The sequence below is a fragment of the Scyliorhinus canicula genome, chromosome 22 (genome assembly GCF_902713615.1).
Source record: "Scyliorhinus canicula chromosome 22, sScyCan1.1, whole genome shotgun sequence".
Lineage (NCBI taxonomy): Eukaryota > Metazoa > Chordata > Chondrichthyes > Carcharhiniformes > Scyliorhinidae > Scyliorhinus > Scyliorhinus canicula.
Window position 1 is genome coordinate 8,578,973 of NC_052167.1, and position 15,421 is coordinate 8,594,393.

Sequence of the window (15,421 nt, forward strand, 5' to 3'; positions counted from 1 at the left end):
TTCTATAAGATCCCCCCTCATCCTTCTAAATTCCAACGAGTACAGTCCCAGTCTACTCAACCTCTCCTCATAATCCAACCCCTTCAGCTCTGGGATTAACCTAGTGAATCTCCTCTGCACACCCTCCAGCGCCAGTACGTCCTTTCTCAAGTAAGGAGACCAAAACTGAACACAATACTCCAGGTGTGGCCGCACTAACACCTTATACAATTGCAACATAACCTCCCTAGTCTTAAACTCCATCCCTCTAGCAATGAAGGACAAAATTCCATTTGCCTTCTTAATCACCTGTTGCACTTGTAAACCAACCTTCTGTGACTCATGCACTAGCACACCCACCATAACCCACCATCCCGCTATAAACCCCCATCCCCGCTATAACCCACCATCCCCGCTATAACCCACCATCCCCGCTATAACCCACCATCCCCGCTATAACCCACCTTCCCCGCTATAAACCCCCATCCCCGCTATAAACCACCATCCCCTCTATAACCCACCACCCCCGCTATAACCCACCATCCCCGCTATAACCCACCATCCCCGCTATAACCCACCATCCCCGCTATAACCCACCATCCCCGCTATAACCCACCATCCCCGCTATAACCCACCATCCCCGCTATAACCCACCATCCCCGCTATAAACCACATTCCCCGCTATAACCCACCATCCCCGCTATAAACCCCCATCCCCGCTATAACCCACCATCCCCGCTATAACCCACCATCCCCGCTATAAACCCCCATCCCCGCTATAACCCACCATCCCCGCTATAACCCACCATCCCCGCTATAACCCACCATCCCCGCTATAACCCACCATCCCCGCTATAACCCACCATCCCCGCTATAACCCCCATCCCCGCTATAAACCCCCATCCCCGCTATAAACCCCCATCCCCGCTATAAATCCCCATCCCCGCTATAAACCCCCATCCCCGCTATAAACCCCCATCCCTGCTATAACCCACCATCCCCGCTATATCCCACCATCCCCGCTATAACCCACCATCCCCGCTATAACCCCCCATCCCCGCTATAACCCACCATCCCCGCTATAAACCCCAATCCGCGCAATAACCCACCATCCCCGCTATAACCCACCACCCCCGCTATAACCCACCATCCCCGCTATAACCCACCATCCCCGCTATAAACCACATTCCCCGCTATAACCCACCATCCCCGCTATAAACCCCCATCCCCGCTATAACCCACCATCCCCGCTATAACCCACAATCCCCGCTATAACCCACCATCCCCGCTATAACCCACCATCCCCGCTAGAAACCCCCATCCCCGCTATAACCCACCATCCCCGCTATAACCCACCATCCCCGCTATAAACCCCCAACCCCGCTATAACCCACCATCCCCGCTATAACCCACCATCCCCGCTATAAACCCCCATCCCCGCTATAAACCACCATCCCCGCTATAAACCCCCATCCCCGCTATAACCCACCATCCCTGCTATAACCCACCATCCCCGCTATAACCCCCATCCCCGCTATAACCCACCATCCCCGCTATAACCCACCATATCCGCTATAACCCACCACCCCCGCTATAAACCCCCATCCCCGCTATAAACCACCATCCCCGCTATAAACCCCCATCCCCGCTATAACCCACCCTCCCCGCTATAAACCCCCATCCCCGCTATAACCCCCCATCCCCGCTATAACCCACCATTCCCGCTATAACCCACCATCCCCGCTATAACCCACCATCCCCGCTATAAACCCCCATCCCCGCTATAACCCACCATCCCCGCTATAACCCACCATCCCCACTATAAACCCCCATCCCCGCTATAACCCACCATCCCCGCTATAACCCACCATCCCCGCTATAACCCACCATATCCACTATAAACCACCATCCCCGCTATAACCCACCATCCCCGCTATAACCCACCATTACCGCAATAACCCACCATCCCCGCTATAAACCCCCATCCCCGCTATAACCCACCATCCCCGCTATAACCCCATCCCCGCTATAAACCCCCATCCCCGCTATAAACCCCCATCCCCGCTATAACCCACCATCCCCGCTATAACCCACCATCTCCGCTATAACCCACCATCCCCGCTATAAACGCCCATCCCCGCTATATCCCACCATCCCCGCTATAACCCACCATCCCCGCTATAACCCACCATCCCCGCTATAACCCACCATCCCCGCTATAACCCACCATCCCCGCTATAACCCACCATCCCCGCTATAACCCACCATCCCCGCTATAACCCACCATCCCCGCTATAAACCCCCATCCCCGCTATAACCCACCATCCCCGCTATAAACCCACCATCCCCGCTATAAACTCCCACCCCTGCTATACCCCACCATCCCCGCTATAGCCCACAATCCCCGCTATAAACTCCCATCCCCGCTATACCCCACCATCCCCGCTATAGCCCACAATCCCCGCTATAACCCACCATCCCCACAATCCCCGCTATAACCCACCATCCCCACTATCCCCGCTATAACCCACCATCCCCTCTTTTACCCACCATCCCCGCTATAACCCACCATCCCCGCTATAACCCACCATCCCCGCTATATCCCACCATATGCACTCTGCAGCCCAGGGACAGTACAATCCTTAAATGAACATAGAACATATAACTTACAGTGCAGAAGGAGGCCGTTCAGCCCATCGATTCTGCACCGACCAACTTAAGCCCTCACTTCCACCCCATCCCCGTAACCTAATAACCCCTCCCAACCTTTCTGGACACTGAGGAGCAATTTAGCATGGACTATCCACCTAACCTGCACGTCTTTGGACTGTGGGAGGAAACTGGAGCACCCGGAGGAAACCCACACAGACACGGGGAGAACGTGCAGACTCTGCACAGACAGTGACCCAGCGGGGAATCGAACCCGGGTTCCTGGCACTGCGAAGAATTGTCCTATCCACTTGTGCTACCGTGCTACACATGTCCCGTACTGTATTTCACATGTGTGCCATGTTATTGTACAATTATATTTCCCAGTTACAGTGTGACATGAACAGGTTGTGATCTACCTTGTTGAACAAATGCTCCGTACACCAGCCAGATAGCACTGTGCAGAGTGCTGGAGGAGGAAGGTGGGGTCTGAGGGTGTGTCGGAGATTGTGTCCGGACCAACTGCACCCGATTGAGGACAAAGATCAAGACCCCCACCAGGGGGATGGCGGCAGCAATGCAGGCCCAGACTGCCAGGTCAAAGGGAGCAAAGATCGAGAATATGTTAATCTTTTCCTCTGGTTTCTTCAGGAGGATTCCAACAGAATAATCCATGTAGCGCTTACTGAAATCCACAACACTTTCTCTCTCAGGAGTGATGGTTATTGCCGAGACAGCGATGTCTGCTTTCTGTAAACAGGAAAACAAGCAATGGGTTATCAGCGGGTTATCAATGGGTTATAAATGAGATATCAGTGGGTTATCAATGGGTTATCAATGGGTTGTCAATGAGATATCAATGGATATCAATGGATATCAATGGGATATCAATAGGATATCAGTTAGTTATCAATGGGATATCAATGAGTTATCAATGGGTTTTCAGTGTATTATCAATAAGATATCAGTGGGATTTCAGTGTGTTATCACTGAGATATCAATGGGTTATCAATGGGTTATCAATGGGTTATCAATGGGATATGAATGGTTTATCAATGGGATTTCAGTGTGTTATCAATGAGATATCAATGGGTTATCAATGGGTTATCAATGGGATATCAGTGTGTTATCAATGCAATATCAATGGGTTATCAATGGGATATCAATGGGATATCAATGGGTTATCAATGGGATATCAATGGGATATCAATGGGATATCAATGGGATATCAATGGGAAATCAATGGTACATCAATGGAATATGAATGGTACATCAATGGGATATCAATGGGATATCAATGGGATATCAATGGTACATCAATGGGATATCAATGGGATATCAATGGTACATCAATGGGATATCAATGGGATATCAATGGGTTATCAATGGGTTATCAATGGGATAGCAATGGGATATCAATGGGATATCAATGGGATATCAGTGTGTTAGCAATGCAATATCAATGGGTTATCAATGGGATATCAATGGGTTATCAATGGGATATCAATGGGTTATCAATGGGATTTCTGTGTGTTATCAATGAGATATCAATGGGATATCAATGGGTTATCAATGGGTTATCAATGAGATATCAATGGGTTATCAATGGGTTATCAATGGGATATCAATGGTTTATCAATGGAATTTCAGTGTGTTATCAATGAGATATCAATGGGATATCAATGGGTTATCAATGGGTTATCAATGGGATATCAATGGTTTACCAATGGGATTTCAGTGTGTTATCAATGAGATATCAATGGGATATCAATGGGTTATCAATGGGTTAACAATGGGATATCAATGGTTTATCAATGGGATTTCAGTGTGTTATCAATGAGATATCAATGGGTTATCAATGGGATATCAATGGTTTATCAATGGGATTTCAGTGTGTTATCACTGAGATATCAATGGGTTATCAATGGGATATCAATGGTTTATCAATGGGATATCAATGGGATATCAATGGGTTATCAATGGGTCATCAATGGGATATCAATGGGATATCAATGGGATATCAATGGGTTATCAATGGGATATCAATGGGATATCAATGGTATATCAATGGGATATCAATGGGTTATCAATGGGTTATCAATGGGATATCAATGGGATATCAATGGGATATCAATGGTATATCAATGGGATATCAATGGGTTCTCAATGGGATATCAATGGGATATCAATGGTATATCAATGGGATATCAATGGGTTATCAATGGGTTATCAATGGGATATCAATGGGATATCAATGGTATATCAATGGTATATCAATGGGTTCTCAATGGGATATCAATGGGATATCAATGGGATATCAATGGGATATTAATGGTACATCAATGGGCTATCAATGGGATATCAATGGTACATCAATGGGATATCAATGGGTTATCAATGGCTATCAGGAATAGAGGAATTAGCTCTTGCCATTTTCAATCATTTTGTTCTCTTTTATCTCAATTGCTCTTCCTCTCCTGAAACAGTTTGGCCGGAATTCTGATTTCCCACAGGCAGCGCACCCCCACCATCAGGTTTCTCGGCGATGTGGGATGGTTTCAATGGGAAATCCCATTGATGAGTGGCAGGAGTTCAGAATCCCACTGCCAGTGAAACACGCGGCTGGGGCACCTGACATTCCCATCCCTTTTATTCCAGTGTCTCATCTCTCTCTTTAAACATCCCAGCGGATTTACCATCCATCTCCTTCTGGGAAGCTTTATCCACATTCTCACAATCGGATTTTCTGAATTAAGCTGTTTATGTTTAAATGCCAAAATGGTATCTCCTTGTTCTGGTTTCCCTACTGAGGTGAAGGGTCATTCTGTAACTTCCTCATCCACTCCTTTCATCATTCCAAACATCCCCATCTGTCCCACCTTCAACTGTTCCACCTCGAGAATACACAACCCACATCGCTCTCTGAGCTCAAAGTCTGAAGGTTATAGGCTGATTGATGTAGAGTTACAATGGATGAGTTACCTCAGGGTAACGTCTGGATGGGAATGGCAACCCCACATCAGTGCAGGTCACCGGCCTGAAGTGTTGGACCAGATATTCCAATGTCGAGACATTCATTGCGACCTGCGACCTTTTGGCAGTTCTGACCTGGGCCAATACACGGCAATTGCAAACCTCTGACTGGTATTGTCCTGCTGTTGATCTTTGGTGTGGGTCAGTGATTAGCACCTACGCACCCACCCCATGCAATCCCTCACCCCCTGCCCCAAGGGTGCAACAACAGAGGTTTCTCGCCAACAAGAAAGCTTGTAAGACAGAGTGCCTCATCTCCACAAGCTCCATGGCAGCTTGAGGCCGGAGCCAGACCTTCTCCATCAGAATGAACGTCAGACCAACACTGGTGCCATATTTGTTCACAGGCAGCAGACTGACATCGGCTGGAGTCTCAAGCTACTATATCCCACCTCGGGAATCTTCAGTAACATAGATCTTGGAGGAGAGGAACCAAAGAGAAAATAATTAGCTTCTAAAGGCAAGGGACAGAGAGAGATACTTGAAAATTTGAGAATTGCTGAGAAAGACCAACGTTTCTTTTTCTAAACAAGTGTATTCTGGAAGTGCAAAGTCATTGATCTCTTTATTGGGACTGGAGGCTGAACTAAACGGGACAAGACTTGTCCGAGAATCTCCTTTCATATTTCAACTTTGACATCAATGAGATTGGTTCAACTTCCTGAGTCACTAAGTGAATCATAATCACAGGTTTTGCTTCACATTGTGCCAATTGCTGGAACTAAACTTGTTGATTTGATGGTACAAACAATTTGCTCTGCTTTGAGGAAGGCTTTGCAGAAAGGACCTCTCCGGTTAATCACCACTCAATGACATGTTCAACTCCTTTGTATTTGTTGCTCATTTGGGATTTTTTGCTCAGATTCCTAAGCCTCATTGTTACTGCACCTCCTCAATGTTTGAACATCCAAGACGGACCTGCATCTGATCACAAGTCTTACAAATGCACATCATCCCGTTAAGTTACTCTGAAACATAGTTCATAACTCCAGGAAAAGATCAATTAACCAGATGGTGAATAAAGGACTGAGTGGCCTCCTTCTCTGCTGAAGCCCAAACTTTCAGATTATCCATTCGAACGGGGTTATTTCTTTGCAAATTCCATCACACTGAACCCTCCAACAGCACAGCATTCCCTCAGTACTGACCCTCTGACAGTGCGGCACTCTCTCAGTACTGACCCTCTGACAGTGCAGTGCTCCCTCAGTACTGACCCTCTGACAGTGCGGCACTCCCTCAGTACTGACCCTCTGACAGTGCAGCTCTCCCTCAGTACTGACCCTCTGACAGTGCTGCACTCCCTCAGTACTGACCCTCGGACAGTGCAGCACTCCCTCAGTACTGACCCTCTGACAGCACAGCATTCCCTCAGTACTGACCCTCTGACAGTGCGGCACTCCCTCAGTACTGACCCTCTGACAGTGCAGTGCTCCCTCAGTACTGACCCTCTGACAGTGCGGCTCTCCCTCAGTACTGACCCTCTGACAGTGCGGCACTCCCTCAGTACTGACCCTCTGACAGTGCGGCACTCCCTCAGTACTGACCATCGGACAGTGCAGCACTGCCTCAGTACTGACCCTCTGACAGTGCAGCACTCCCTCAGTACTGACCCTGTGACAGTGCTGCACTCCCTCAGTACTGACCCTCTGACAGTGCGGCACTCCCTCAGTACTGACCCTCTGACAGTGCAGCACTCCCTCAGTACTGACCGTCTGACAGTGCAGCACTCCCTCAGTACTGACCCTCTGACTAGTGCTGGCACTCCCTCCGCACTGACCCTCTGACAGTGCAGTGCCTCCCTCAGTACTGACCCTCTGACAGTGCAGCGCTCCCTCAGTACTGACCCTCTGACAGTGCAGCACTCCCTCAGTACTGACCCTCTCACAGTGCAGCACTCCCTCAGTACTGACCCTCTGACAGTGCGGCTCTCCCTCAGTACTGACCCTCTGACAGTGTGGCACTCTATTGATACTGTACCGAAGTGTTAGCCTAGAATAGCTTGCTGAGTGGGATTGGTCATTACACAAATGATATGATCCTATCAGATAATTAGACCAAAGAGAGAATGAAAAGTGGAAGTTCAATCATTAAATTGAGTATGTGTTAAGAAATGAGTGCTCGCCTTGTTAATGAGTTCCCCGATCATTCCATTCCAGGATCCATTGGGAAGCTGTGTGCCATACATATGATCCACCGCTTGATAGATCTCATACTTAAACCCAAGATTCTTTGCCAACGCATCAAGGACATCGATGGAAAAGCCCTTGTAGCGTTTTGGTTGTCCTAAGATGTTTTCAGCAACCATGACAAAGGGCTCCTCCTGTGAATACACACACAGATTAAACTAGATGAGCAGAAAGACAAGAGAGCACGTCGATAGCTTTAAACCCAGGGGTGATCTGACCCCAACGGCAGCCCCTTCCACATTCAGAAAGGATTTGCCGGCAGCAACCTACCAGAGAAGATTCCTGATCCCCTGTGCACCCATCCCGACTGAGTCTTCATTGATATTCATCAGGAATAATGTCGATTAACATCTTATTTCTCAATGTAGTTACTTTTTTTTAAATTATTTAGAGTACTCAGTTAATTTTTTTCCAAGTAAGCGGCAATTTAGTGTGGCCAATCCACCTACCCTGCACATCTTTGGGTTGTGGGGGCGAAACCCACGCAGACACGGGGAGAATGTGCAAACTCCACACGGACAGTGACCCAGAGCCGGGATCGAACCTGGGACCTCGGTGCCGTTCTCAATGTAGTTTTGCTGCATTTGAAAATGTTTATATTCAAACAATGAATAATATTAGCGGCACGGGGCGCATTAAACCAGAATTAGGGGTTAGCATGATTGTGTCACTCTGCATTTCAAACAATTTGGAAACTGTTTGAAACCGTTAGTGAAGGCAGGGGAGAAACACTGTGAATTCTGAGCACATTTCTATTTCAACGTTTTGAGCATCAAGAGGGATTTCCCAACACATGTTGGGAACTGAGAAATTAGGGTTAGGGTTCCTGTACCAGCCTCCCCGGACAGGCGCCGGAATGTGGCGACGAGGGGGCTTTTCACAGTAACTTCATTGAAGCCTACTCGTGACAATAAGTGATTTTCAATTGAATTTCCCCAAAGTTCCTCCTGTCTGTGAGGAGGGATGGGAAATGAGAGAAAGGTGCTCAGTGCACAGAAGGAAAGAAGTTTCTTCAGGAATCTTGGTAAGGTGGACTTCCCGAGGGCCATTATTTACCATGAAGCGGTTGTCTATTCATGGTGAGGTGAAGGAAATGAGGCTGAAAGGCAAACTGATAATCAACAATTTGGAAGCCATGTGGAAGAGGGACATGTATGATGGACTAAACAGATTCCCAACTTCTGTATGATTCTGTTTGTAGATGAGAACAGGTGTTTGGGAGTATTGGGCTGTAGTAATGAGTTTAACGGGCAGGAGTGACACGGGGAGAGGGGAGTGTCACAGGGGAGGGGAGTCAGAGAGGGGAGTGGCATTGATGAGAGGGGAGTGACATTGGGGAGAGGGAGTGACAGGGGAGAGGGATGTGACAAGGGGGAGGGGAGTGACATGAGGGGAGAAGGGGTGGGACGGGGGGGAGACAGAGTGGCACAGGGCGACAGGGAGTGACACAGGGGAGAGGGAGTGACACAGGGGAGTGACACAGGGGAGAGGGAGTGACACAGGGCGACAGGGAGTGACACAGGGGAGAGGGAGTGACACAGGGCGACAGGGAGTGACACAGGGGAGAGGGAGTGACACAGGGCGACAGGGAGTGACACAGGGGAGAGGGGAGTGACACAGGGGAGAGCGAAGTGATCGACATGTGAACACTGACTGGGCAGACTCGATGGACCAAATTGCCTCATTCTGCTCCTATATATTCTGATGTGGAGATGCTGGCGTTGGACTGGGGTGAGCACAGTATGAAGTCTTACAACACCAGGTTAAAGTCCAACAGGTTTGTTTTGAATCACTAGCTTTCAGAGCACTGCTCCTTCATCAAGCCAGGATAGTTGGTAGGATTTCGCAATCCCAGGCCAGATGGTGGGGGGTGAATGTAATGCAACATGAATCCAAGGTCCCGGTTGAGGCCGTGCTTATGTGTGCGGACCTTGGCTATCAGTTTCTGCTCGGCGAATTCTGCGTTGTCACACGTCCTGAAGGCCGCCTTGGAGAACGCTTACCCGAAGATCAGAGGCTGAATGCCCTTGACTACTGAAGTTTCCCGACTTGAAGGGAACAGTCCTGCCTGGTGATTGTCGCACGATGTCTATTCATCCGCTGTCGCAACGCCTGCACGGTCTCGCCAATGTACCACACCTCAGGACATCCTTTCCTGCAGCCTTTTAGGTAGACAATGTTGACCGAGTTGCACGAGTATGTACCGTGTACCTGGTGGGTACATACTCGTACATCACCTTGCATCATTGACTTTGTCTCTATATGTGTTTGTGGAACCCACCTCTTCATTCACACGAGGAAGGAGCAGTGCTCCGAAAGCTAGCGATTCGAAACAAACCTGTTGGACTTTAACCTGGTGTAAGACTTCTTATTGTGCCTATATATTATGACTGAGTATGATCCCATGGCTCTATTGGCAGCACAAAGGACTCCATTACCAGGATAGTGACCACTTTCAGGGTCACGCCTTGCATGTCACTTTCCAAACGTCGCTCCTGAAGACTCCCATTCAGGCCCTTCACTGGATCCCAGACGGCCAACTGCAGGGGGAATAAACAGCACAAGTTCATCAATAAATCACTGCTTGTTTTCTGAGGCTAATGATGAAATGTCAAATCCTTTGATTATCAGAGGTTCTTGTCAGGGGCTTGTTTCTGCAGTGTAAAGAAACGATTAATCAGATCCTCAATAAACATTGAGAGTCAGTGTTGGGAATCTGTCAAATCCAAATCCATCTGCTCCATTGATTCTCAATCGAAACCCAAGGGAAAGAATCGCACTTTGTGAGATTTTCTGTAATTGGAGAAACGAAAGCACCGGGATGTCAAATAGTCTGTGTTTCTGAACTGTTACTGCATCGTTCTTCAGTGCTGGATCAAAATAATTGTACCAAACAACAGGGGCAGCTGGTGACAATAACCTCAGGGACATCCCAAAATGCTGCACAGCCAGTCAACTATTTTTTTTGCAGTGCGGTCTTTGTTGTAATCGAAAGAGAGGCGGTGGCCAATTAGTGCACAGCAAGCTCCCGTTAGATAGAAATGAAATAAATGATCAATTCATGTTTTCATCCAACAAAGTGATGGAATTCTTCACATCTAAAACTCTCATTCTGTGCGCGCGCACGTCCACAATTTTGAACTCACTAATTTACATCTTTAAAAAATAATTTTACAGTACTCAATTAATTTTTTCCAATTAAGGGGCAATTTAGCGTGGCCAATCCCACCCAGCCTGCACATCTTTGGGTTGCGGGGGCGAAACCCACGCAAACACGGGGAGAATGTGTAAACTCACAGACTGTGACCCAGAGCCGGGATCGAACCTGGGACCTCGCCGCCGTGAGGCAGTAGTGCTAACCACTGCGCCACCACGCTTCCCTTACTACTTTACATCTTTTGAGATGAAGATCGGAATGCTGATAGCGGAGCCTCTGATCGGCCCTCATCTCCCATTGAGGAAAATTGGACAACATGAGAGGCCATGTGTGGATGTTTCCAGGTCCCACACAGTTGCCCCTCACAGTGTAACAGTCCAATGGACTGTACACACAAGTTGCCCATTAGTGTGATGCATTTTAATATCCTTTATACAAACTTCATTGTAAAAAGAAACTGTAGAATCCCTCAAAGCTGTAAAAGTGAAAGGGTAACCTTCCCTGACCTTTGTTGCTTGATATTTCCAGAGGAAGTTCCGCTGAATTGGAATGAGAGCATAGCTAGCGATGACAGTGCAGGGTTAGACACATTGCCACGAGAAGGGATCTAACCAGCCTCCTTTCAGTTCTTCCGCTGAAGTAAAAATCTAACAAAGCTTACAATCCTGTGGGTGTGGAAAATATCTTACCTTACAGTTTGGATTGAGTCTGGACAGTGAACTCCAGGAACTCAATGAAGTGAGGAATGTCGGGATGTTTAAGGTTTGGTATAATTCTCAATTTGATGGAGTGGTTCAACCTGGCAGTGTGCAGAATGCAACTGAGGCTCTGAGCAAATCCCCTCAGACTCCCTTCCCCGAGTCCTGAGCACTCGGGCCAACCTCAATGTTTACCCATCCTGAATGCTTGACCCCACACTGTCGACACGATGCATTATACCCACTGGAGCAGGTTCTGTGAACACATGTGTAAACATTTACCCCCCCCCCCCCCCCCCCCCCCCCCCCAACCACCCCCCACCATCCAACCATGCTGGAGCAACAAGACAGAGTCAGGCTGGGACCATTATTCTTGTGGAATAAATGTGCCAGCAGATTTGGAGCTTGGTTTCCGGTACTATTAACATAAATACGAATAAGGAACAGGAGGACGAGATCCATATCGCCCCTGGTGGAGTGAGTCAGGTATCTCGCGGTTGCCCTGGCACTCGGCGTGGAGCCCGATTTGGGGCACTCACGCAATTCACCCACCGTGTCCGGATCCCCGCTGGGTGCACCGCTGTCGCTGAATCGCACCCTGTATGTTTTCAAGAAGCAGTTAGATATAGTACTTAGGGCGGGGGGGATCAAAGGATATGGAGGTTGAAAGTGGGATCAGGCTATTGAGTTGGATGATCAGCCATGATCATAATGAATGGCGGAGCATGCTAGAAGGGCCGAATGGCCTCCTCCTGCTCCTATTTTCATCGTCTACGTTAACCTTTCACCCTCTTGTTAACCGAGTCTGTCTAGCTCTGCCTTAAAAATTTGGAGGGAGAGAGTTTCAAAACCCACGGCCCTCAGAGAGAAATGTTCGCATCTCTTCTTAAATGAGTGACTCCTTCGGGTGTGATTCTCCGCTGCCCACGACAGGTCGGAGAATAGCGGGAGGGCCTTCCCGACATTTTTCCCGACCTCCCGCTATTCTCCCCCCCCCCCACGGCCGCCCCACGACACGAATCGCTGCTCGCCGTTTTTTACGGCGAACAGCGATTCTCCCCTGGCCGATGGGCCGAGTTCCCAGGCCTTTACGGCCGTTTTCACGAACGCAAACACACCTGCTCTCACCGTTCGTGAAAACGGCCGCAAAGTGCCGTCCCGGACAACCATGGCACCGATTGTCACGGCCGCACCATGGCCGTGCCAAGGGTGGCATGGGCCCGCGATCGGTGGGCACCGATCGCGGGCAGCGGGTCCGATACCCGCGCACTCTTTGTTCCTCCGCCGCCCCGCAGGATCAGTCCACGGGGCGGCTGAGGGGCATGACGGCCCGCGCATGCGCGGGTTTGACGCATATGCGTGATGACGTCATCCGCGCATGCGCGGGTTGGAGCCGTCCAACCCGCGCATGCGCGGCTGACATCATCGTGCGCGTCAGCCGCCGTGACGCTTGGCGCACGGGCTTAGTGAAGGTCGCTAAGACCGCGATGCCGTGCTTCACGGGGCTGCGCTGCTAGCCCCGACCGGGGGGGGAGAATCGGGTCCCGGGAGGGGGCGCGGAGGCTGCCGTGAAACACGGCCAGTTTCACGGCAGCCTTTACGACTCTCCGCATTTGCGGAGAATCGCGCCCGCCTTAAATCTAGATTCTCCCACAAGAGGAAACGTCCTCTCCACATCCACCCTGTCAGTACCCCTCAGGGTCAGTGTTTGAATCAAATCACCTCTCATTCTTCTAAACTCCAGTGGATACAAACCTAACCTAACCAACTTTCCCTCAGAAGACAACTTGCACATTCCTAGTATTAGTCTAGTAAACTTTCCCTGAACTGTTTCTAATACATTTACATCTTTCCCTGGATAAGGAGCCCAATACTGTACACATGCTCCAGATGTGGTCTCACCAATGCCCTACACAACTGAAGCATAACCTTCTTTTGTAATCAATTCCCTTCACAATAAACAATAACATTCTATTTCATTCTTTCCTAATTAGCTACTGGACTTGTATACTCGCCTTTTGTGATTCATGCAATGGGACACCCTAACCCCTCTGCACCTCAGAGCTCCACAATCTATCACCATTTAGAAAATAACTTTATTTTATGTTCTTTTTGTCAAAATGGACAATTTCCCATTTTCCCAAATTACCCACTGACTTCACCAATGTCCCTTTGTTGCCTCTTTACGTCCTCTTCACAATTTACTTTCAACCTATCTTTGTGTCATCAGCACATGTAGCAACCATTGGATTGGATTTGTTTATTGTCACGTGTATGAGGTACAGTGAAAAGTATTGTTCTGCGTACAGTTCAGACAGATCATGCCATACATGAGAAAAAAACATAGGGAAAACATAAATCACAATGTAAATACATAGGTACTGACATAGGGTGAAGCATACAGGAGTGTAGTGCTACTCAGTAGAGAAGATGTGTGAAGAGATCAGTTCAGTCCATAAGAGGGTCATTCAGGAGTCTGGTAACAGCGGGGAAGAAGCTGTTTTTTAGTCTGTTCGTGCGTATTCTCAGACTTTTGTATCTCCTACCCGATGGAAGAAATTGGAAGAGTGAGTAAGCCGGGTGTGAGGGGTCGTTTATTATGCTGCCCGTTTTCCCCAGGCAGTGGGAGTGTAGACAGAGTCAATGGATGGGAAGTGGGTTGTGTTCACAACTCTCTGAAGTTTCTTATGGTCTTGGGCCAAGCAGTTGCCATACCAGCCTGTGATACAGCCAGATAGGATGCTTTCTATGGTGCATCTGTAAAAGTTTGTAAGAGTCAATGTAGACATGCCCAATTTTCTTAGTTTCCTGAAGAAGTATAGGCACTGTTGTGCATTCTTGGTCGTAGCGTCGACGTGGGTGGGCCAGGACTGATTGTTGATGATGTGCACCCCAAGGAATTTGAAGCTGTCAACTATCTCCACCTCGGCTCCATTGATGCAGACAGGATTGTGTACGATACTTCGCTTCCTGAAGTCAATGACCAGCTCTTTAGTTTTGCTGGCATTGAGGGATAGATTGTTGTCGTTACACCACTCCACTAGGCTCTCTATCTCCCTCCAGTATTCTGACTCATCGTTATTCGAGATCCAACCCACTACGGTCATGTTGTCAGCAAATTGTAGATGGAATTGGAGCCAGAATTTGCCACGCAGTCGTGTGGGTACGGGGAGTATAATAGGGGTCTAGGTACACAGCCTTGCGGGGCACGGTTTGAGGATTATTGTGGAAGAGGTGTTGTTCATTCTTACTGATTGTGGTCTCTGGGTCAGGAAGTCAAGAATCCAGTTGCAGAGGAAGGAGCCCAGTCCTAGGTTTTGGAGCTTCAATATGAGCCTGGCTGGAATTATGGTGTTGAAGGCGGAGCTGTAGTCAATGAATAGGAGTCTGACGTAGGAGTCCTTGTTGTTGAGATGCTCCAGGGATGAGTGTAGGGCCAGGGAGATGGTGTCTGCTGTCCCTTTATCCAAGTAATTGACATAAATTGTAATAAATTGGGGCCCCAGCACTGATCCTTGTGGCTCACCACTTGTTACATCCTGCCAACCAGAATATAACCCATTTATGCCAACTCTCAGTTTCCTGCTAGCCGGCCAATCTGCTATCCATGCCAACATGTTACACACGACACCGTGAGCTTTCTGGAAATCCAAACACAGTACATCAACTGGTTACCCTTTAGCCACAGTGCCTGTTACTTCCTCCAAGAACTGCAGGAT

General features: G+C 48.6%; 1 protein-coding gene across 3 annotated transcripts in view; it reads right to left on the bottom strand.

The window, feature by feature from the left end:
- Positions 1-15,421, bottom strand: part of LOC119956109 (glutamate receptor ionotropic, delta-1-like) — a 709,994-nt gene that overhangs the window by 54,875 nt on the left and 639,698 nt on the right. For all 3 annotated transcript variants that reach the window (XM_038782976.1, XM_038782978.1, XM_038782977.1), the window contains exons 9-11: positions 10,286-10,387; positions 7,784-7,981; positions 3,048-3,378 (exon numbers count right to left, since the gene is read on the bottom strand). In XM_038782976.1, the coding sequence (XP_038638904.1) occupies positions 3,048-3,378; positions 7,784-7,981; positions 10,286-10,387 (631 nt within the window). The remainder of the gene's footprint in view (positions 1-3,047; positions 3,379-7,783; positions 7,982-10,285; positions 10,388-15,421) is intronic.